This window comes from Malus domestica, chromosome 11, assembly GCF_042453785.1.
Source record: "Malus domestica chromosome 11, GDT2T_hap1".
In the NCBI taxonomy this organism is placed as follows: Eukaryota; Viridiplantae; Streptophyta; class Magnoliopsida; order Rosales; family Rosaceae; genus Malus; species Malus domestica.
In genome coordinates, this window is record NC_091671.1 from 7,112,439 (window position 1) to 7,130,147 (window position 17,709).

Sequence of the window (17,709 nt, forward strand, 5' to 3'; positions counted from 1 at the left end):
TAATTTGAAATAGAAATGAAAAATAAAGGTAAATTGACAACATAAGGTAATCAGCCATGGTAATACAAAATTATTATACTATCCTTAAACATTGTAGTGCCATGGAATCTTCATTTTAGCTCTGAATTTCCTTCTGCATACGCTCACGCGTTCATATTGATGAGCACTACGAGAAAATATTAAGATGATAGGTCATACTCATACGTTCGTTTTTGTTGAGAATTTTTTTGAAGGATTTTGCAATATGGCAGCCATGATTTGCAAAGCCCACCATCGTAGAACTCGATATCGGCCTGACTTGTGGAGCCACCATCGCAAAGAAGAACCTGGAAAGCTCAATCCTTGTCTTTTTCTTATATAAGTGTCATTTTGGTGAACCAAATGTTCCGATTCCAACATCCAAAATACCACAATGTGATTTTTTTTCATACTACAATTGGATTGCATCTTAAAATTATGAAGTCTTGGAGCATTGGTCATGCCATCATGCTGATTTGTGTTGGATTTCGTTAGAGATCGTAATTAATCAATCACCCTTTTTGTGTCTCCCTTCAAAAGCTCAAATTGAAATCTGAACTCCCTAGCAAATAAGAGCCCAATTTGACAACCAAAATCTTCATCGTTCGAGCATCAATGTTCTCTTAAATTCACTACGAGCAAACCGCCATGAAATCTCCTTCATGGACATCTCATAAAATTAGAACGATACAAAGAAGATTAGTGTGACTCCTAAGCTAGGATTACACGTATGAATCGTAAAATAGTTCCTCCTCCGCTCTTTGATTCTCTCTTTCACTGGCTAACAATATTTTGCTCTACCTTTTCACCCTAAGTAAGAAATGAGCATTTTGTTAGCATCTTTTTGAAAATTTCAAATTTGATCCTAATATATCTCTTTTGCACTATTTGACTGAACAACAAATTTTGATTGTCTAAATATTTATATCAAACTACAAATAATATTGATATTATATATTTATAATGTGACTGAAATTGTAGTACCCAACATATCTATCTTGAAATAAATTTTGTTGTCTATGAAGTGGCCAACTCGACCCTCTCCTATACTCTTTGAGTTTGTATAAATATATCATTGTTTAACAATTGACATTCAGTACTGTGATTTAGTGATATTCATTATCATGTTCGAATCTTAGGAGTAACGAGTTTGTGTAAATATATCATTGTATTAAAGAAAAACAAAAAAATAAAAAATAAAACAAAATATTTTTTTTTTGGTCGGACAAAAACACGAAAATGCCCTTAAAGCCCAAAGTGACCCCACTACCCTGCCGCTGCCTGCAAGTTCCTTCCTCGCCCCTGTTTCTACGTCCAATTAATTAATTTGGAGGTAAGCTTTTAAATCAGGTTCAATTAACCTCTATAAGTACATCTTTTAATTAGTATTGTATCATCTTGTTGATCGTGTTTAATTTTCTAGGTTGCACAACCTAATCTTGAGGACTCAAATGATGATGATAATCTCGAAAATCTTACTCTAATTAACTGTAATTCGATGGAAGTGATTTTTCAACTAAAGGGACCGGAGCATGAAGAAAGTAGTCAATCCGTTGAAGCATTCAATAAATTGAGGTCCTTGCGGTTAGATATATTGCCAAGTTTAACGCGTGTTTGGGAGACGGGTAGTTCACAACCGATGTTCACAGGAAGCAGCTTCGGAAACTTGAAATCGCTGCGGCTCGTTGCACCGATGAAATAATTACATTACCTAAAGTGAAGTCCATCAATCTTAAATGTCGGCCAAAACTCAAGTATTTTTATGGTGAAACTTATACTTTCAAGTTGCCGTCTTTGGAGTTATTGGCGGTTACTGACGTGCAAAACTTAAGCCTATTAGCTCCAAAGCTTATTGCCACACATCCCCGATTGCAAGTACGCACCGCGTTGGGAGTGGCTGAATGGATGGGGGACCTCAATGCCACTCTAGGGAATATTTACGTAATCACTTATGCGTGCATATGCGCACACTAAAATATGTTTTTTTTTTCTTTTTCCTTTTTGGAAACTCGAATTATATCTCAAGAAAACATCTCTCTTTTATTTCTAATACCGAGAAGAATGAAGCTGACGGAATTCTACTAGACACCATATAACGAGGATGTTAACAATCACAAAAGGTTGTGGCTTCGGCTATTCGCTTACTTTCATATGTACAAACCAATAAGATGTCAGTTCGCCAAAAAAAAAAAAAACCAATAAGATGTCATTTGTTGCACCAGAATTTCATTCTAAAGATTCTGTTTCCGTTGCTTACTATATGTATAATTAATTTCGAGTGCGATTATTACTGTTTGAATTCATCTCTCGACTGCCTATGGGGACGTCAAGGTGGACACCAAAATGGAGGTGTGATGACCTGCATCTGGAAAGTGACGTAACCATAACGTGCATGCAAATATAATTTAATAAAATAACTTCAAATGATCTACTGAAAAATCGGCACAGTTTCCTTTGGAATTAGGTTTTGGCACCCAAATTTAAAACCTGCTGAAAAGTTATAATTATTTCAAAACCACATCCCCGACACCTAATGGGTTATCAACCCTCCACTACATGCACGTATACTCCAATATACTTACTGGTGGTATAGCATACAATTTCATACACTAGTCATAGTTAGTGTAAGGTTACACACACATGATACATGCTAGTGTAAACTGAAGATAAAACCATACATTAGATGTAGCTAGTGTAAGCTGAAAAATATAATCATACACTAGCCGTAGCCAGTGTAAGCTGAATGGGCATGCTCACAGTAGGGACAAGATGACTATACTGTAGTATAAATCATACACGTGTAAGCTGAATAACATGTCCGTAGCATGGACAAGTTGAATATTCTTTAATATTAACCATACACATGCGGAATGACATGTTTGTAGTATGGACAAGCTGAATATACTGTAATATTGACTATACACGTGTAAGCTAAATAATATTATCAAACACTGGTTATGGCTAGCTAGTGTAAGCTGAATATGTTCATACACTGTAAGGTCTGGTATTAATTCATAAAATCTATTCTTCCCCTAAACGTAATGGAAATCATATGTATCTAGGCATGCTTAATATTTGATAAAGAAAAACATTTCTGAAATAAATGTCCACTGACAGCTCCGGCTAGCTCTCCCCCTTGAGGAGCCTTGTCTACCAAAAAGGCAATTTCAAGCAACTTCAAGAGATAATTTGACCACGTTGCGGAAGTATGACACCAAACGGTTGAGACCCAGAAGACATCCAAGAGTTTTTGGAGAAACAGAACGCTCACTGAAGATATGTGTTCTATTTCTATAGCACGCTTACCCCAAACAAAACACAGGTTATGGAAAGGAAAATAACATTAAGAAATGCAAAAGATTGGGGAGATGCTAAAGAACTCATCTCCGGTCCTGGAAATAATGCATACAATATTGCTCTACCAATTAAACCAAATCTTATGACTCTAGTGACAAGCTAGAAAGCCACAAAAACCCCAAGCCTTGCAGGGAACCCAAAACCAAAGCAAACTACCGAAATGAACCCGATTCGAGCCAAGAAATGACAATTGCTTATGTAAAAATAAATTAATCAAATTAAACAAGGAAAACTTTACACTACTCAAACAAGAAATGACAAACCCGATTCTAGTTGAATACAACTAGAATAAACAAGGAATCAGGCTATGCAATTTCCTACCACATTTTCACATCAACGTGATTGTTAGGGGTTTCAACAACTTCACAGAATTACCACAAATCTCATCTCCGGCATTCAGACAGAAAAATCGAATAAAAGTTCGAAATCAAGAATCGATCCCAAAACTGAAAGTTGAAATTTTGGAAAAAGAACTTACATCAGAGGACATTCCACGGTGAGCCTGCATAAATGAACCAATTAAACAAAGAAATGAAAACCGAATAACTCGGAAGCTAAAGTATCACAGATAGAAAATTGCATATACCTAACTAAAAATGCACAACCTAATGAGATGTGGTAGTTTAAGTGTATAACACAAGGGTGAGAAGTACTCTAGTGCTCACACACTGAAGCCACAAGACTACCAAATAATGTAGCTTTAGAAATATCATTCGTTGTTTTGCACACAATCATACATGCTCATCAGAACATAGTATGATCTCCAACGGAAATAGAAGTGACACAGGTGAAAGTCAAAATAAACAAACAAATAATAGTGTACGAGAAGGCCCTAAAGAATTGCTCTAACTAAGAGACAAGCTTAAATTAGAGTAAATTGTAGCTATGGTCCCTTAACTTTAACTCAATTGGAGCAATGGTCCCTCAACTCATCAAAACATGCAGCTATGGTCCCTTAACTAAAAATCCATTACCATTGGTCCCTCAACTCATCAAAGCGTGCAGTTATGGTCCCTCAACTAAAAATTCATTACCATTGGTCTCTCAACTTTAATTCAATTGGAGAAATGGTCCCTTAGCTTTAACCCAATTGTAGCAATGGTCCTTCCAACCAAGGTCTAAAATATCGATGATATCCTGATATTTCCATCGAAATTTTCGTGTTTTTGGACTACCGATATTTCCGATATCATCGATATTTTAGACCTTGATAAGAACTCTATGTGGTACTAAATTACTCATATATCTTACCATGCAATGTATAAAGTGTAAAATATTGTACTAATTCATTATATATAAATGATTATGGTGTGTTTAAACTTGTTTCATTAATTACTACATATTTTCTACACTCACAATGTTTGCCAGCTCGCTATATAATCAACTTAAATCAATTAAATCCATCATGCAATGCATTTCCTTCCAATTTTTTGTGATAAACTAATAGATAATTGACTAAATAAACATCCTGCAAAGTTTCAATAAAAATTTCCAAGTTTTTCTTACAATTTCCGTGGTTTTTATTCAATTTTTATCGATATCGATAATATCTCGATATTTCCATCGAAATTTCCGTTTTTTACTGCCGATATTTCCGATATCATCGATATTTTAGACCTTGCTTCCAACATAACTCGTTTTGACAAAATTTTTGACGTGATTGACGAAAAGAACCATAATTACACTTTGATAAGTTGAGGGACCCTAATTATATAAATGGTTATTCCAACATAACTTATTTTGACAAAATTTTGACGAAATTAATTAAAAGGACTATAGCTACATATTTTGATAAGTTGAGGGACCAATGGTAATGGATTTTTAGTTGAGGGACCATTGCTCCAATTTGATTACAGTTGAGGGACCATTACTACAATTTACTCCTTAAATTATATAATAAGCTTTGCACACACCCCACTTTCAAAAACTAGATTAGTATGCCGTGATATTTAACAATGCCGTCATAAACTTACTTGTTGAATAACTCAACCCTGTATTCCATCTCCTTCTCTGCCATACCAAAGATTTGCACAATTGTTTAAAACCAAATTCAAGTCTTTCCAGAACACGCAGGAGATTATTTGAAAAACAAGAATTTAGAACAATAATTCAAAACCAAAGAAAAGAAAGTCCATCACTCAGAGTAAAAATTAACCATCTTGTTGCTTCCTAACTGTCTGGAAATACCCACGTTTCAATTTTACTAATGTCGAAACACCACCATCATTGACCAATTAGACAAATAAGACCCAATTCGATTACGCCCAAACTCACAGAATACCCAGATTCCCAACACCCATTGAACAATCTAACCATGAATTTCCAAAACTTTCCCCAAAATCCAATCTTGGGCATGCATTAAATCCAATCTAAAACTTGAATTCGTTTTTGCAGAACAAAAGGTAAAAACTTTGGAACAATGAAGCAAAAGGGTACTTACCTGTTCCTTGTCCAAAACCGTCGGCGCATTGTGGGGGGCAGCCATTAGAACCTGAACAATTCGCAAAATTAATTTACAGACTTCTTCGAAACCGAAACAGTATGAAGTAGCAGAGAGGGTTTAAGTAATCTTACTCGGCGGATGGAATCGAACGCGCTGAGAGTGGTAGCTGTAAATGCAGAGGGGTTTTAGGTGTCCGATTTGAAGCCAAAGCAGGAGAAAATGGAAATCCCACTGAACTATAATGTACGAATTAGGGTTTTAGGAGTTTGTATAGCGTGTATGTGCGATGGACGGTTTTGTTTTGGGGGACTTTCAACCCGAAAAGTAGTGGATTATTGCCCCTTCTTTTCTCCTTCCACCACAAGTAGCGGATAATTTCACAAAGTCCTTACATGGTGGACAGCCGTATATATATGTCCCTTTCTTTCTTATTTTTTGGATTCTTTTATTTCTTTGCTTACTCATATTTCATCGGTTGGCTCAAGTTCGGTTCACTAAAGTAGCGTGTTTCTTTTGTTATGTTAGAGTTTGAATATCCATTCAAATGATTTAGATTTCTTCGTGCAGACTATCGTTTAATTAAAAGAAAAACTCGTATTATGTTTACTTATAGGAAATGAATATTAGTCTCATTGTATATTTGCTAACAACTATGAATTTGAGAGGAAAAAAAGTGAATCCACATTGATTTTACATTCTAATACGTTCTCATACATGAAAAATCATAAGATTATTATGGGGGTTGTTTAAACTCGTGGAAACGTGTTTTGATGTTCACCCAATAACAATTGTTTGTTCTCGATCCATTTCAAGTTTTAACAAATAGTTCGTTTAAGCAGTTAAGAGTTTTTTCTCGTGCTCTCAAAACTCGGCGTTACCTAGTGAACCATATAATATTCAATAATGACTTACCATTTGAATGGATCGAAAATTTCAAATTGACGACATTTGTGCCGGTAACCTGTGTATTACAAGGATCATTGAGAAAATACATACTTTCACATTGTGCCGGTAGCTTTCATTAGCAATGCTTCACAATTTACAGGTACGAGGGCTTGACCAGCATCTCCTCCGGATCTTTCCACACTGGGGAGTCCTTAAGGGTGCGTTTGGTACGTGGGACGGGACGGGACGGAACGGGACGAGGCGTTCCGTCCCGCGTTTGGTACGCCAAAAATGGGTGGAACGGGCTGTTCCACGGGACAGATTTTGGGTGTTTTTGCGTTCCACGTCTGTGGAACACAATGTTTTACCATTTTAAGACAAATATACCCCATGTCTTTTTCAAAAATTACACCTTCGTTCCGTCCCGTCCCGTCCCGTTCCGTCCCGTCTCGTCCCATCCCGTTCCGTCCCGTCTGCGTACCAAACGCACCCTTACTGTACAAATAAGATTCACATGCGCAAAATATGTGCTAGACTACGCGCTGCAAATGGAAACAAGTTGTCACCCCCATTTATCCAAAAATAATATACTTGTTATAGATATCCGTGTAGAATATTATATTACGAAGGGCGGAGAGCGTGTGTACGGCAAAGTAGGAACGGGTACAGCAACGTAGCAGCACAAGCAAGACGATGATTGGAACTGCAACTTACCCCCACACATTCACAGAAGCCTTTTTCTTTCCCCTGCTGGTGTTCATGAAAGCGCTTTGAAGTGAAAAAGCCAAGAAATTACGAAGGCAAGGATCATGCAGGCAAGAAGGAAAGCCGCATCAGTACTGCTATTTGCCTCGTTTATCTGGCCACTGGAAATGTTGAATGCAGTTACTCCACAGATCTCGCAGGTTCTGCAAATCAAATAAATAAAATTATGGATAGGCAGAAAATAACATATCAGTCAGACAAGACAAGTAATTACAACCATAACGCAACATAATGAAGAAACGTACCATGAGGATTTTGAACAAACATAATGAAGTGTAACCAACAGCATACAAATATAAAAAAATATAGAAGAAAATGCTATACAATCACTGTAAGTGATTTCAAAGGCCATCAATCTTCTATTTCTGTTTCTAGAAATAAGTCACGTCGTCAAGATGTCGTTCCATTTGCTTACCATGATGAGTAAAATGAAATTTGAACTAGCTTGCTGTTCTTGCATATCTTCTCCTCATCCTGGTTACCAAGCAAGTCAGTCTTGACCAATCCATCTATGATGTATTGTATTCTCATGTGATGCAGCTTATCTAGATTATATTTCCTGTAGCCTAAGTTTGGATATTTCCTTTGCAGAGGGTATAGCGTGCAAGGTCCTAAGAACTTCACCAAATTATCATCCTTCGAGTATAGAAAATCTCCCAAATATATAAGCGAAATAAACTTGTGACGGAATCAAAGAATGCAAATGCTCATCATCATTTACTAATCCATATGCATAATGTAAACATTTACATCTTTATTAGAAGCATACATAAAAAATACATGGCACACAAGATATCCACTTTTCAACATAGGAGCTCAATTCTTACATACAGACACACTTCCTTTAGCTTGCATTGGACCTCGCACTTTCCACTAATGTAAATGCCATAGAAAGTGTGACTGTAAAAACTATAAACGTAGAACGATCGATATGTTTGAGTTCAGATGGACTGTAATAGTGGTGACTACAAGATTTGTTCTTTTACTAGATTTTCTCGTATTTCATATGAGCATACACATTCTACTATATACGTGATCTGCCTCATTCAGCATTCCAGTAAGAAGCAAAATGATAAGAACAATTGTGACAATTACATCAAAAGAAAGAAGCTAATTAGCAAGTAATCATTCGAATAAGCTGAACTCACGGAAGCAGGAACCTAAACACTATCAAGATGGTCTCTGTTGTAGCATGCCCATAGTAAGATCATAGTTTGAAGTATGTTAGGATGCCACTTGTCATCATCTCAATATGACAAATGTAAGGTTGAGATGCTCTAGTAGTAGATAAGATGGTTATAAGTTGTCGGATGATAGCTTACAGAGGAAGCTAAGTAGTTTACATATAAGGAAGTCGGTTGTAATTGGGAGGGGGTCATTGGAATAATCTCTGTGTAATACAAGAAAGTACTATGCAATTGTGAAGAAGCCGAGCAAGGTTTTAACATTGGTATCAGCCAGTGTCGATTCCTCTCAATCCTTCATTGTTGTATGCCTCGCCGACCCCGGAACACCATGGAATCGCGAGTGTCGACTTTGGAAACCATGCTCGCCGATCTCAAAGATGAGTTCAAGAACAGCCAAGAGATGATCATGATGCAGCTGCAATCATGATGCAGATGGATGCATTATTTGTGGCTTTTATCGTTATTGAAATCTTGTTGGAATTTCGACATTTATTGATCATAATGCATCCATCTGCATCTCCGTTGTATCATTACCCTGTACAAAGAAAGTGGCTCGAAGTCTTGAGAAGCAACATAACCAACAATCAAACCGCGGCATTTGGGTGCTCCATTAGAAATGGTGGGACTACGACCAGGAATCCCAGGTACATTACGTCTTGCTACAGTTAAAAGGGACAAATGCTCAAAATCAAATACATATTCGTGATATAACTTTGGCACTCTTATTTCTGATACATATTTGTGACTGAGCAGATAATCATAGATAAAATCTTAAAAAAAAAAATATATATATATATATATATATATCACAATTTCAACCAGAAATTTCAATGGCTCTGACGTCAACGTTCTTCAACTCCGCCTTCGGAACAGTGACACTCAGAACTCCATTCTCCATGGCAGCCTTAATCTGATCAACCTTTGCGTTCTCCGGAAGCTGAAACCTCCTCAAGAACTTGCCGCTGTTCCTCTCCACTCTGTGCCACTTGTCGTTTATATCCTCCTTCTCCACGTTCCTCTCTCCGCTGATCTTAAGCACCCTGTCGTCTTCCACCTCCACCTTCACCTCCTCTTTTTTCAGCCCCGGAACGTCCGCCTTGAACACATGGGCTTCGGGGGTCTCCTTCCAGTCGACCCTAGTGTTCACAAAAGCCGAATTCTCCCGAGAAAATTCAGGAAATGCGGAGAGTGATGAGGAGGAAGGGAACGGGAAATCCTTGAAAGGGTCCCACAGATTGAGGGAGAATGGGTCGAAGACGCTGCTGCTTCCTCGTCGGGAGTTGGGAATTAGCGACATTCTGAAAAACCGATGGGGTTGGTTTGGATGCAGAGAAATTTGAGAATTATTACAGAATTATTGCTTTTGCTGGACTGATTGGAAAAGTAGCGGATTTGATATATTTATAAGGAACCGAAGAATTTTCTAGAACAGACTTGAGGATGAGGCTGGAAAAGTATGTGTGAGTTTCTCGAACTTTCTAGGATGCTTGAGAATAATTGGAACTTTCTTAGGACGCTTAAGAATAATCCGACGTTTGTGTGAGTTACTCACACAACACGGTTGACTTCATGATGATGAATGGTGGACCCAAAAGCCTAAGTGTGGGGGTTGTATGGGCCATTCGATTTAATCGGACGGTTAAAACTGAAGATACTGTGCAAGTTATAAGCGGGGCGTTTGAATCTTTGATATGTATTATTTGGACTTATTGATAAATAATAATATTTACATTAAATTAACAATATCAACTAAATATCAATAACATTTAACATCTCATGAAGTAGCTTATCTAAAGGTAAAGGGAGTTATAGCCCAAACAAGCAAATTACCAGTTAAGTAATATGATGGTCACTTAGTGCTACCTTTAATGATATTTTTCTTTATTTGAGAGTGAGAGGTCTTAGATTCGATTCTCGTCAAAAGCGAATTCGAATCATATTATTGTTTAGGGTAAATTGCCAATTTAGTCCCTGAATTATTACCTTAGTGAAAATTAGATTCCTAAACTATTTTTTTCAGAAAAATTAGTCCCTGAAATATAAAAATCTGCCAATTACATCCCTAATGTTATATTCGAAGCTACTATATTCAAATTTTCGTCAATTTAAGTTATATTACTTGCATGCGATACACATTGGAGGGTAGATTGGTAGTTTTTCATAAAGAAATAGTGTATGGAGTTAACTTTGGATGAGAAATTAATAGTGTACAAAATAATACATAAAATATTGTAAAACACACATAAAAGGATCTAAGCCTAAAAAGAAAAATCATCCACAGAGCCCAGTCAGTAAGGTTCTATACGCCATAAGAATGAAATAAAGCATTTTATTGTGCACCATAAGATTGGAAGAATCAATCTTATACCTAGCCAATTACCAATGGCTGATCAAAGTTCTAGCTCATAAATATTAAGTACAAATGTGAAAAACAAACTGAAATCTATAGGCCAAATTGATAATAAATAAATAAATAAAAAAAGAACATCTGCACGCCCGCACCGACAGTAAAGCTAGTTTAGTCTTTAGCGGAATTCTTTTCTCTCTTCTATCCCCCTTTTTTTTTTTTGGTCGAAGCCCAATTCTTTTTCATTCACGAAGTTTCTAGCAACTTCTGTTTTGCCTTCATTGAGCTGTTGGGTTTCATGCTCTTTCTAGTTTTACGGTACCTGAAATTTTCCAGAAACGTCTTTGACTCCTCATAAATACGTCACTAACCCCACGCCCTTCACCAACCAGTGAAGCCAAGCAAGAACTCTCCCTACTGACTCCAATTTGATTCCCAAGGCAGCCAAACAAAACCACATCAAGTTTTTTGTTTTTTAGGTTTTTTTAATAAATTATAAAAAATTATCTCAATTATGAATCCAACTACAATCTTATATATCATGTTCAAACATTACAATGTTATATGAATTCCTTTAAATATTCTATTAATTTTAATTGTTAAATGATGAGATGCCAGGAATGGAGCTCACTCTTTTGATAATTGGAATAAAAAATTAATCAATTAATAATAAATTAATAATTTTTTATTTACAATTAAAATCAATTAAAAAAAAAACTCTCTCAGCCGCATCCCTCCGTTACCCCCCCCCCCCCCCACATTTTCCGAGCAACCAAACAAACCAAAGCATATAATTTTTTCCAGAAAAAAATTCAAAACCCAAGTCGAAAAATCACAAGAGAGTGCAGACCTGATTTTTTATCCCAAAAACATGCATTGAATGTGGATCCGGCAATTACAAGCAGGACGCGATTCCCAAACCTCACAAATCAAAATTTACAAACCCTTAAAATCCCAATAGATTTACGAGTTCCCGGAGTGGGATTCAAATCCCACGAAACCTTCATAGCCATTGGACCAAAACACTAGACTATTTCTCTACTAGAGAAAATTAAGATTTAATTTTTAATTTAAACCCATGATGTTATGGGTACAATGATTTTTGGGCATCGGTGGAGACTACGCGCAGACGAAGGAGATAAGGGAATAGAGAAGACTCGCAGACTACCTCACCGAAAAGATCTCATCTCCCCTCCCCAGAACAACACCTTCCACTACTCCAAAATTCCTAGGTACTCGATTCCACTAGCAGAGACAACCACATCAGCAATGGCGATGGCGATTATGCAGCTTCAAATTCTCATGATGCACTCGAGAGCTCCCTTGCCGATCTTTAGAACATTGACGATGGATAGACGAGGATTGGAAAAGTCTCGATCATCGTCAGGTCCAGGAATCGCGGGCGGGAAGCTCATACGGTAGCCGGATCTCGAGGTGGTTTCGATGACAGAAGACTCGCTGCAGACAACCATCAAGAAGCAACAAGAGAGACAGAAGGAGAGATGGGGTTTTTAATAACTTTAATTTTTTCAGATTAAAAATTCTTGACTTATTTAATTTTTAAATTATGAGTGGGTCCTATTATTGCCAAGTCATCATTTAGCAGTCAAACTGATAGAAAATTTAATGAAGGTGTGACATTGCAACGAATTTAGAAGTTGATGTATGATATTGTAATGTTTAATACATGAAGTATGAGATTGTGGTTCGACCCATATTTAAAGTAGTTTTGTATAATTTATCATTTTTTTTCTTCAAAATGTTGCTTATCCCCACCTCTCAACAAGGCAACAGCATCTTCGACCAATTCTCCCTCAACTTGTGTGACCCTTTCAAGGATTTCCCATTCCCTTCCTCCTCATCACTCTCTGCATTCCCTGATTTTTCTCGGGAAAATCGGCTTTTATGGACACTACAGTCAACTGGAAGGAGACCCCCGAAACCCACGTGTTCAAAACGGACATTTTGGGGCTGAAGAATGATGAGGTGAAGGTGGAGGTGGAAGACAACAAGGTGCTTCAGATCAGCGAAGAGAAGAATGTGGAGAAGGAGGACAAACACAACAAGTGGCATAGAGTGGTAAGGAGCAGAGGTAAGTTCTTGAAAGATTTCAGCTTCCGGAGAATGCAAAGGTCGATCAGATTAAGGCTGCCATGGAGAATGGAGTTCTGAGTGTGATCGTACCAAAGACAGAGGTGAAGAAGCCTGACGTCAAAGCCGTTGAAATCAATGGTTAATTAATAGTGAAATAATAAGATTATGAATGTTGTGTTCTTAGGAAATAAGATTATGAAATAGAGTGCCCAAAAAAGAGTGATTTGTGTAATTGTTTGTAAAATAATGACTTGTGTGTAGTTAATTTGATACAAATTTGGATTTATGCGTTTGAAAATAATAAAAATTTTAAATGAGGATAATCGGAAAACAACTTTTGTAGTAAAAATTTAGATTTAAATTTTTTGGTAAAGTTCATTAGGTTTCATGTTCGAATGTGACATTTATATTATTTTTCTGTTACTTGTCATTTCACTCTATATTTTTTCACGGGGTATCATACCATTGCCAAGCCCCTTTCTCACTTCTCCCTCTTCGTCTCTCTACACCTACATCCCGTCTTCTCTCTCCTCCGTCTCACTTTCCATGCGCAAAACATTTTTGTGAGTTTTTAGATTTTAAAGCTCTGATTGGATCAGTTTGAATGAAAAGTTTTAACCAAGCTTCTAAAACTGGAGAAAGGATTTCTAGGCAGCAAAAGGCAAGACCCATGGCGTACAATTGAGATTTAAAAAAAAATGGCTTTGAGATTTGTTGGTTAGGATGTCCTTCCCTCAATTGTGAGTAGGGTTGGGCAAATACCCATTGGTTATGGGTAACCGTGATTACCCGCCAATTTAAATTAAATGGTTACGGTTATGGGTAACCGTTTAGATAAATAAACAGTTATGGGTATAACCGTTTACCCGCAAAGTGTAAATGGGCGGTTATGGATATTAACCGCGGTTATAAACGGGTAACCGTTTACCCATTTATTTTATATATATAAAATTAACACAAAATATGTTCTCTACTAGACAAAACTTAGATCAATGCTATTGACTATAATGTGATTTATATAGCGCTGTTTTAATTAATTAAAAAGTAATAAACGATAATCCGTGCAGTATTTTTATCCTTAAATTGAGTAAATCAAAAGAAATTTAAGTGAGAAAAATAAACGGGAGCGCACTGAAATCATTTCCCTTGCAGTATGCATGCATTAGATTTTTTCATGTGTTTACTGTAGCTATATGTTGATCTTGGATCGAACAAACTGGAAATCGAACATTCTTACAGGGCTATTGATCCCCTACATTTTCTTTACCCTTCCTTCAATATTGTTCAACATCTTCAAGTTCTTTTCTACACGTAGTTACCGTACAAGTTATATATTTCCTGTTGTCTGTGTTTCTTATTTGTTCTATTCCCTAAAAATCTTTATTTTTCTAGGGGAGAGAATGGAAAATGGATTGCTCTCGTTACGTTGGCATATAAATAATCCACGTAACGGTGCCCGTCGTTGTGTCTTTTCCGGTAATTATTTCAATTATTGGAATGTTATAAGGACTTAAAAATTTAAAATACGGAAATGGATGATGAATGTACCTATAACGGTGTTTAATTGTCACAAAAAATAAAAATTATAACAATTTTTTTTTAAATTTCCAAGTTGTTAAAAAATATGTAGACGGGTGAAAAATGGGTAACGGTAAAAAAATAAAAAGATAAATGAGTTAAAAATGGTAAATGGGTAAACGGGTATTAAACGGTTACGGTTAAATGGATATGCGGTTATGGGTATGGTTAACCGTTTATAAATGGTTATGGGTATGAGTATAACCGTTTAAGCAATTACCCAACGGGTAAACGGTTATGCGGGTATGAGCATAAACGGTTATGGGTAAATAACCGCGATTGCCCACCCGGCATAACCGTTGCCCATCCCTAATTGTGAGCAGCTCTTAATATGCTTTCTTCGCAGGAAGGCGAATTGGAGACAATAGTATGCTTTTGAAGGAGTTTCTTAAAAAAACACTTTCAAACAAATTTGTATAGAATTTATATGCTACGACTAATAGTAGCCCTACTATTGTTCGAAATAGATTACCAATTCTAATTGTGATGTTTGTACCGTAAAATAATGTGATGCCTCGAACGAATGAGGATGGCTCAAGCCATGTATTGTGCCTTGAGAATGTGGGGTTGGGAAGCAATGCATCCAATTTTTCTTTCACTTTATCCTTCTTCTTTTTTTGTTAAAGAAAGTACCATATGGTTCGTAAGCAAAGTATCCAAATCTTTTTCACTTTTTTCTTGATAAAGAGAAATACAAAGTGGGTTCGAAAGCAATGCATCTCATTCTCTTTCCCTTTGTCTTTTTCTTGTTAAAAAAGAATGAAAATACCTTACTTCAGAATCACCTCCTCTTGAGGTAATGCTCGTTAAATATATTTTTTTTGCTTCTCTATTTATATTGTTAGAGAACTCTTATTAACCTTTCCCCATTGAAGTTATCTGCTCATTGCATTGCTGAGGTAACATAATATGTCCTCCTTGTGCATGATACCATTCAACATTCATATTTTCTAGCAAATTCGTGAAGTAACAATGTCAGTACCAGACACATGAGTTGTTGTTGAATAAGGCATAGATTTTAGAATTTCACTTTTACTCTAGTGAACTGTTGCATTGGGTTGATTTACAATACAGGTACGTATGTACAGCTTGGAAACTTTATTTCTTTTCAATATTTGTTGTTTTAGGTGTTTATTTTTACCCATGTGTGACTAAGAAACAAAAGTGTTGGTTTTACAATATATTTTCTAGAAAATTCGTGAAGTACCAGATCCAGCAGCAGACATATTGTTGTTGAACAAGGCATAGATTTCACAATTTCATTTTTTTCCCTACCGGTTAGTTGCATTTGGTTGATTACAATACAGGTACGTATGTTCTTAGAAACTTCATTTCTTTTCAATATTTGTTGTTTTAGGTGTTTGTACTATATGTTTATGCATTTTGATGTTCATCCACGTCAACTGAAATTGAGCTAATCCCCCCCCCCTTATAATCTAATTTTTAGTTTTCTCACTCAATACAAAAAGTTTTAAATCATGTCTGCTATATGGTGGTGAAATGTAAACTATTAGAAATTTGTATGCTGTAAAATAATAATGAGTAAATAAATATACACATGCAGTGAAACCGTCAATTGAAAATATGACTTTACCCCTTGAAATTCAATTTTCTTTAACTAAAACTCATCATAGTATATTTTCCTAACAAAAACTCATTGACTTTACCTCTTGAGAAAAAAAAAGGGCCTTCGGGTTTTTACATATATATATTTTTTTCACTTCTCCTATTTATATTGTTAGAAAGCTCTTATTAACTCTTCCCCATTGAAGTTATCTGTTCATATATATGCATTGATGTGCATCATCTTTCCTCCTTGTGCATGCTAACATTCATCATTCAAATTTTCTTGCAAATTCGTGAAGCACCACTACCAGTACCAGACATATGATTTGTTGCTGAACAAGGCATAGATTTCAAAATTTCAATTTTACTCTGTTGGACAATTGCATTGCGTTGATTTACGATACAGGTATGTAGTACTTCTCGAAAACTTTGTTTTTATCTTGCTTGACTAAGAAACTAAAATGTTAGTTTTACAATCTAGTGCCCACCAGATATTCTATTTCAGGATTCAGCTCAACAATTTTATTGATTAGGTTTTGACTTCACACAATTTTGTATTTTTAGATGTTTAAAATATCCCTAGTAACTTATGTCAGATTAAAAACAAATTTTAATATCATGATTTCATTGCATATTAATAATAAAAGTATATGATTCTACGGTTTTCATTTGTTTTATTTTATTTTTTTTCCTTTTTAAATTCCCTAGTTGCTTTTCAAATTTGCATAAATTAGGATTTTTTTTTTGGTTTAATTTTTCCGTTTTCAAAATATGGGAGCATTAGTTACCAACAAAATATAAGAATGTTATTTTTTTTCAAAATTATTTAATTATATTCTATATAAATATGGGTAAATTATTTTACTACACATATATAATAACAATAAAATGTGCTTAATGTATGTAATAATACATGCAAAATAATTTACCTACAACATAAGGGATGTGATTTGGTTCAAGTTTATTTTACCTACATTTCACATATTGATATGGGGAAATTATTTTATGTAGATTAAAGTACCTACTTAAAGATGAAGAATGTGAATTGGTCCAAGATTTAATTTACAATTATTTCAAATATATAGATATAAGTAAGGGGAATTTTGATCTAGGTGCAACATCCCTAGCATTTAGACTTTTTTATTAAACTATTTTCTACAATTTTGGTGCCACGTTTTCTAAAATGTCCTTCTTTTTGAAATTCAAAATTACATGAAGTGCCATTGATCCACCAATTTATTCAAAAAGTAGTTCCGAAATCTAGCCTTCTTCAAACCAAATTTATTATTTTTATTAATCCAAAACAAAGACACATATTATTAAGTTATCAACCAATGACATGTGCCAAAAATTAAAATTAAAATAACCAAAACTAGAATCAAACGTACCATAAACTAGAATTAAACGTACCAACACTAAAACTAAATGTACCAATCAACGATATATACAAAATAATTCTCTCACTAAAA

The 17,709-nt window shown here is 35.6% G+C and overlaps 3 protein-coding genes, 1 long non-coding RNA gene, 1 other non-coding gene and 1 pseudogene across 9 annotated transcripts in view; 3 read left to right on the forward strand and 3 right to left on the reverse strand.

Moving 5' to 3' along the window:
• The first annotated feature begins 671 nt into the window (after positions 1–671).
• Positions 672–775, forward strand: LOC114819867 (U6 spliceosomal RNA). Its single transcript, XR_003767166.1, has one exon. It is a non-coding gene; the product is annotated as a U6 spliceosomal RNA (small nuclear RNA).
• Positions 776–2,139: 1,364 nt separating this feature from the next.
• LOC103447465 (uncharacterized) overlaps positions 2,140–17,709 on the reverse strand; it is a 62,183-nt gene continuing 46,613 nt past the window's right edge. For 3 of the 5 annotated variants that reach the window (XR_011572887.1, XR_011572879.1, XM_070807692.1), the window contains one exon: positions 2,140–3,309. Coding sequence is in view for 2 of the 5 variants with exons in the window: in XM_070807692.1 (XP_070663793.1) it covers positions 3,186–3,309 (124 nt within the window). In the remaining 3 variants the exon portion in view is untranslated. Of the gene's footprint in view, positions 3,320–3,853; positions 3,878–5,815; positions 5,867–5,949; positions 6,175–17,709 lie in introns of those variants that run through there. The other 2 variants (XM_070807691.1, XR_011572881.1) reach the window with 2 other exon arrangements.
• Positions 6,733–7,524, reverse strand: LOC139189215 (uncharacterized). The gene is made up of 2 exons (XR_011572904.1): positions 7,194–7,524; positions 6,733–6,914 (listed from the first exon to the last, which is right to left on the reverse strand). It is a non-coding gene; the product is annotated as an uncharacterized lncRNA (long non-coding RNA).
• LOC103429903 (18.5 kDa class I heat shock protein-like) lies at positions 9,266–10,145 on the reverse strand. Its single transcript, XM_029088323.2, has one exon. It carries the CDS (start codon positions 9,950–9,952, stop codon positions 9,470–9,472), a length of 483 nt encoding a protein of 160 aa, XP_028944156.1. The 5' UTR covers positions 9,953–10,145; the 3' UTR covers positions 9,266–9,469.
• Positions 12,762–13,302, forward strand: LOC103412841 (18.5 kDa class I heat shock protein-like; annotated as a pseudogene).
• Positions 15,559–17,709, forward strand: part of LOC103429901 (probable disease resistance protein At4g27220) — a 32,237-nt gene continuing 30,086 nt past the window's right edge. Inside the window, exons 1-3 of the mRNA XM_070807679.1 lie at positions 15,559–15,748; positions 15,866–15,981; positions 16,540–16,646. The gene's annotated coding sequence lies outside the window, so the exon portion shown is untranslated. The remainder of the gene's footprint in view (positions 15,749–15,865; positions 15,982–16,539; positions 16,647–17,709) is intronic.